At 37.7% G+C, this 6,276-nt stretch overlaps 2 protein-coding genes across 2 annotated transcripts; one reads left to right on the top strand and one right to left on the bottom strand.

Annotated features, from left to right (window-relative positions):
* The first annotated feature begins 282 nt into the window (after positions 1-282).
* Positions 283-5,455, top strand: LOC121211341 (pentatricopeptide repeat-containing protein At5g66631). Its single transcript, XM_041084055.1, has 3 exons — positions 283-3,218; positions 3,345-3,719; positions 4,010-5,455. Exon 1 carries the CDS (start codon positions 283-285, stop codon positions 2,269-2,271), a length of 1,989 nt encoding a protein of 662 aa, XP_040939989.1. The 3' UTR covers positions 2,272-3,218; positions 3,345-3,719; positions 4,010-5,455.
* LOC107920464 (lysM domain receptor-like kinase 4) lies at positions 3,045-4,898 on the bottom strand. The gene has a single exon (XM_016850196.1). The coding sequence runs from the start codon at positions 4,896-4,898 to the stop codon at positions 3,045-3,047; it is 1,854 nt and encodes a 617-aa protein (XP_016705685.1).
* Positions 5,456-6,276: the final 821 nt, after the last annotated feature.

Genomic DNA, 6,276 nt, shown 5'->3' with positions numbered 1-6,276 from the left:
AAAATCGGCATATTTTGATAATTTTATAAAGTCTGTTATATATGTTGAATTGTTAATTTAATTTGGTTGTGATTTCAAATTTGGGTCAGAATTCCCAAGTTTCGACCTTTTAACCCTTATCACAAGCCATGGCAAATGGCAGATGCGACCTCAGAGTTAGACCCGTAATAATTCAAAGGGCGCGATCCAGCCGTTGAAGACATGATTTGTCAAAGATCTCGCATGCAGACCAACTGTTCGTGTTTTTGTCATCGCAAAAAACCATGACCCAAAGCTAGCTTGATGATTATTTCCCAGTCTTTCCATTTTGATAAAATTGCAATGATTTTTGAACGATTCTCGCCTTCTAAAAACCTGTTTAGCCTCCTAAACCAACAAGTTCGCTCCTTTGCACGCGACCCATTCCCCAACAAACTTACTCATTACCTTCACCGAGCCAAGCTCATTGACTCAATCCGACTCGCTCTCCGTTCCAACTCTCCTAACTCACTCAACCCTCTTCTCCAAACTCGACTCCTTGACTCCTTCGTTGTTGCTAACGCTTTTCGTTCTGCTCCTTCAGCGGACTCTGCCATTTCTTTCTTTGAAAACCTTAAGCAAGTTCCAAACTTTGCGCATTCACAGAATACTATTTTTGCTTTTGCTACTGTTCTTGCTAAGTTCAAGCGAAAGGTGGAACTCAAGGCCCTGATCGGTGACGCTAAAGATAGAAAATTTAACAATGTTAAAGCCAGTTTCATGAACCTTTTGTTTTGGTATTCTACTGCTGGGGACCTTCAAAAAGTTTTGGAAACATGGGAAGAGTATAGGAATGAGGAAAATCGCCTATCAACAGAGGCTCACAACATTGTCATGGGGCTTTATGCTAAAAAGGATATGAATTTTGAAGCCGTGGAAGCTTTTCGAGGTATGATTGATCAAGGAGTGATTCCAAATTCCAGGACTTACACGATTTTGATAGAGCATCTTGTAAGGTTAGGGAAGTTGGATGCCGCTATGGAAGTGTTCACTGTGTTGCCTTCAATGAGAATAAAGAGGACTTTGAAACAGTTTCTGATTTTGGTTGAAGGGTTTGTTGGTGGAGAACGGTTTGATGTGGTGAAAAGTTTGCTTAAAGAAATGAGGGAGGATGGGAAACTTCCTGGACGGGCAATGCGAATATATTTGGAACGAATGAAGGAGGCAGGGTTTGCTGGTGAGACGGATGAGTTTCTTGTAGAAATGTTGCCTGATGGAAGGATCAAGAGTGTAGGTTCTTGTGAGGATAGTAGTGACGAGGATGAGGATGAGGATGGTGACGATGATGTAAATGAGGGAGTTGATGTTCATACGGTCAAACTGAAACCATGGTTGGATCCAAAAGCTTTGGCAAATGCCTTAAAACAATGGAGTCCTGAAGTGGTAACTATATTAGAAGATGCTAAATTTGTGTGGACTAGTAGGTTGGTTTGCAAAGTTCTGAGGAATTTCACTTCACCTGAGACAGCTTGGAATTTCTTCTGTTGGGTAGCTTCTCAGCCAGGATTCAGTCATGACATTTACACAGTGCAAAGAATGATGACTCTACTGGCACGCCATGGAAATGTTGAATTAGTAGATAAACTTATAAATAAAGTAAGGAGGGAGCAAATGATATTGCCTTTCAGCACCATCAGGTTGCTTGTTGAATTCTATGGCATTTCAAAGAATGCTGATGCTGCCTTGAAGGTCTTCCGCAATGATAGAACTCTCTGTGGTCACATATCAAGGTTCAATCTAATGCTTTTATATTCTTCTCTCTTGAGGGCATTAACAAAGTGTCGTAGGAATACAGATGCCCTGGATATACTTGATGAGATGATTCTAAATGGTATTTGCCCAGATATCCAGACATTTTCTGGGTTGATATATCACTTTGCACTACAGGGGGATATCAAAACTGTTCAGCAGCTCTTTTCGATGATTAGACAGAGTGGTATGGAACCAGATGCCTATATGTTTAAGTTGTTAATCCAAGCTTATTGCAAGTGTCAAAGAGCTGCACTTGCATATAGAGTTTTTGTAGACATGAGAAATTCAAATTTAATGCCTGATGCTGCCACAAAAGACTTGCTCGTGAAGAGTCTTTGGCAAGAAGGCAGGCGAAAAGAGGCTGTTATTGTAGAAGAGAGGTATGAGGAGACTGATGGAGTCCTTCCACTGGCATTGCGCGGTCATGTATGGACAGTTAGCTCTGAAGATCTCACTAGAGTTTATAGTGTTTATTCCAACAGTGTTATTGCCCCTGCATAGAGTTGTTTGCCTTCTACAAAATCAAAGTATTTAGACTTTATTGTGGCAACCTTCTTTTTTCCTGCAGTCTTTCAGGAATCTTAATTTTTGTCTTGTGTTATATCTGAATTGCAATTTGCAAATATTAACTTGTTGAATCAAATTCTGAAATGCAATTTGATAGGTAAGATTGGCTCAGCAAATAAGGCCAGAAAATTTTAGCTTGGGACTTTGTAGGTAAACATTGTTAGAGTTGCTTTTGGGATTTTACTGAGCCATGGCAACAAAAGGAAATGATGAGACTTTCATGTTGTTGGAGAATCTAATGGAAGTCTTAGAAACTGAAGGAAAGGAGAAGAGAAAATGGATTGATCCAAACATAGAGAACTTTTATCCCATCAATGGTGCTCTAAGCTTGGCGGTATTAGGCGAGGGCCTGCTCCAGGAGCATCCTCTGACTGGCCAAGCATGGTAGAAATCGTCTTTAGCTGTTCTGTTCTTATTTACTCATCCTTTTAGATACTGGAAGGCTCTTGGTCTTCCAGGATAGAAACATAAATTGCTCAAGTCATCAGTCCAATGGTAGTTTTCATGAAAAAAAAACCAATGTTCAAGTTTGTTTTGCAAAACCGGGATTGATCTATTGTACATATTTTGCTTGGTTTTCATTTTTTTAAGATTTTTGGCTTGTCTTATTTATGTTCATGGAGAAAAGCAACAGATACATTTTACATGCATACAATTTACGAAGAATTGTGCATTACTGAAAATATTAATTTTATTTATCCATGCTTTTAACGCCATTCCGATGGAAAGGGTTCTTCTGATCGCTGTGCATCCAGTTGAATTCTCAACAGATATGAAACTACTTCAGCCATGCTCAGTCTGCTTTCCGGTTCTTCTGCCAAGCAGTCAATGCTCAATTTCAACATCTGGCGTGCAAGTTTCATCCAGAGGTGTCCTTTCAGGTTAGGATCGATTATGCGATCAATTTCAGCATCTGCATTCTCTGCTTTCATGATTGTTAGTATTCTTTCTGATAATAGTACTTCCTTTTCATCCTGCATAAAAATTGCTGGCTTTCCTGTAATCAGTTCCAGCAGAAGAACCCCAAAGGCATATATATCCATCTCAGGTGTCACCAAGCCATACTCAATGTATTCAGGTGCCTTGTAACCCTTTGTTCCGAGAGAACTCCACATCGATGATTTTCTGCTATCTTCTCTTTCTGCTGATCGAGCTAGACTGAAGTTTGAAATCTTGGCCCTCAAATCTCGATCAAGCAGCACGTTGTCACTACAAATATCTTTATGCACATATGCTGGAGTGGTGAAGTTGTGAAGATAATGAAGCCCATTAGCAACATCTAAAGCAATATGAATTCTATAACCCCATACCTGGAATTTCTGGCAACTCTTGTTTTGAAGCCATTCTTTTAAAGAACCATTCTCCATGAACTCATAAACAAGGTAAAAGACACCAGAGTGCTCACAAGCCCCACGAAGGCTTATTAGATTGAAATGATTAATCCTTTGCAGCAAGCTTACCTCTTTATCTACAGCTTTGCTCATTTGTTTTATGGCTAGCAATTCTCCCTTGATAACACCTCGATAAACAGAGGCACCCATCTTGTATTTGTTGCTGAAATTTTCTGTGGCCGCCTCTAGATCTTTGAAATCATAAACTTTCAAATTTTGATCTATGCTCACCAGAACATCATTAGGTAACTCCCATTTCTTTCTCTTATCTTTTCTGGCAGCCTCCCTAGTTTTCTTATGATGTAAAAACATCAGCAGCAGCAAAAGGAAAAGTGCCAGCAAGGGAACTCCGATTGCAAGCCAAACAGTGAATTTTTTCCTTGAGGGTTTGATCACATCTATTGGAGTGGTGGGTGAAGAAGCGGGTGGTTGTTGAAAGTGAATTATAGTTTGAGAGCTTGAAGGTTTGGTTGACAATGGGACAAGAACTGTTGTAAAGGGAAAAATAAGTGCGTCATCTAAATCAATTCCGTTTGCATCACCAACACTTTCCATACTAGCATTGAATCTCTTACTGATATCATGGATGGTGTCTTCCCAATCAACCACATAAGTCATTAGAAATTTAGTACCATTTAATGTTTGATTTCTTGTGGGAGAAGCACATCTAAGTGGTACTTGTAAAACCGAACCAACTTGCAAGCCTGAATCACTATTCTCCTTATTAAGAGACTTGCAGGTCGACAACCCTTGATAGGTATTGTTGGCAATCGAAAAATAATCGACTTGCTTATTTGGAATGATGTAAGAAGTGTTGGCCTGATAGTACTGACCTGAACAAGAACAGTTCACTGGAACAATCACCTCTTTGTTTGCAGGGAAGATTGTAGAAAGTGAAATATTGTTGATATGTGCAAGCTCCAATGGATCTGCAGATGTAAGGTTCGGGATTGTTGAGATTGATTCATAAGGAGGATAAGATTTGAATATCAGAAAGGCCTGGCAAGATGGCTTTTCACCATTGCAAGTGTAAAGAAAGGCTGAAGATGGGCCTGTTTCATCATTTTCGGAACAATTCAATATTGAGTTTCCTGAGTAGCTTTGCTGAGCATGGAACTTATGCATGAAAGCACATAATAATATGAAGAAACCGAACCGAAACTGATCCATGACAGGAAGAAGGGAAAACCGAAAGTGTTTAGATAGATTTGAGAAACAATAACATGGTTGCAAAGATGGAAGAAAAAAGGTTTTGTTGACTTGAATGTGCTAATTATTGGAGTCTTCCAGGAAAATCAACTGCTGAGGCGCTCAAGATTATTTAAGATTAGGGGGGAATTCAAGCATGATGATTGGACTAGGCCAACTCTGAATGGATTGAAAATGACACAAAAGGTTAAAGAAAACGAAAGTAGGAATCATCAAACAGTGTTGAAAATTTCCTTGGGTGGGAAAACCAAAGGTTAACAAACAGAAATACAGTGGGTGTTTTGGATACAGGAATCATGAAAATGATGGAATGAAATAAGATACAAAGGAAAAATAATTGAATTTGTCCATGTCTGATGATGGCAGCTAAAAGGTTGGGAATATTGTAAAAAAAATAAAGGATGTCAAAGCAAAACGAGTTTTGTTCCCACTATAGGATGAGAATTAAATTACTGTTTTAAACAAGATATGAAACACGTTTCATATATAGGATTTCATTGTTCGTTGTTCATTGTTCACCCTATTTGTCGCCATAGCTGATGAATTCCTCACATCTTATGCGCTTGTTTTTGTTCATATTATGAGAAACAATCTTAGGGCCCTTGGGTTCACAAGATGAACTCAGTGCCGCCCGTTTTCTTATCAAACGCATTAAAGCAATTGTTTGGATTGCCAATGAAAAATTCCAAAACCCATTGGAGCTACTTTTTTTGACCGGAGGCAAAATGCTCCGGTGGTTCCACGGTGAGAAATAAAACGTTTTTATTTGACAAAAATACCCATTTTTCATTTATGATCCTTTTTCTTTTACCCTTCATTAAAAGTTTGTGATACATATTAAAAATATCAAGTACATATTTTAAAATTTTATCTTATGTGTGAAAATAATACTTCAAATGATTATAATGAAATTATTTAACTATAAAAATAATTAAAAATAATTATCATTTAAAATAACAATTAATATAAAATGATTATATAATTAATTTAAAAATTTCTATTATACATCATTTTTAATTTATTGTCCTTAACAGTCATTTTTTATTTTTACCTCACTGTCACACCTGTGTTTGAATTCAAACATACACCCCTACAACGGATTTTAATCTTACTGCTACAGTATACAATCTTACCACTATAATAACTAATATCACTGCCACCATTATTTTTAACCTCACTAGAGGCAAACATACCGCCCATCCAAAGAAAGCCTTAAGGGCAGCTTCAAGGGCGAAACAAACAAATTTTTTTAGGGGTCGAAATTAAATTGTAATTTTTCGATAGCAAAAATTGTAATTTTACCATTTTAACAATCTATATCTTTATAATTTTAAAAGAA

Source organism: Gossypium hirsutum, chromosome A12 (assembly GCF_007990345.1).
Source record: "Gossypium hirsutum isolate 1008001.06 chromosome A12, Gossypium_hirsutum_v2.1, whole genome shotgun sequence".
In the NCBI taxonomy this organism is placed as follows: Eukaryota; Viridiplantae; Streptophyta; class Magnoliopsida; order Malvales; family Malvaceae; genus Gossypium; species Gossypium hirsutum.
The sequence above is the reverse complement of the archived record's forward strand: the minus strand, read 5'-3'. Positions and strand labels throughout refer to the sequence as shown.

Excerpts from the sequence above, each read along its gene's own strand:
- LOC107920464 (XM_016850196.1), bottom strand. The coding sequence starts at position 4,898 with ATGGATCAGTTTCGGTTCGGTTTCTTCATATTATTATGTGCTTTCATG.
- LOC121211341 (XM_041084055.1), top strand. The coding sequence starts at position 283 with ATGATTATTTCCCAGTCTTTCCATTTTGATAAAATTGCAATGATTTTT.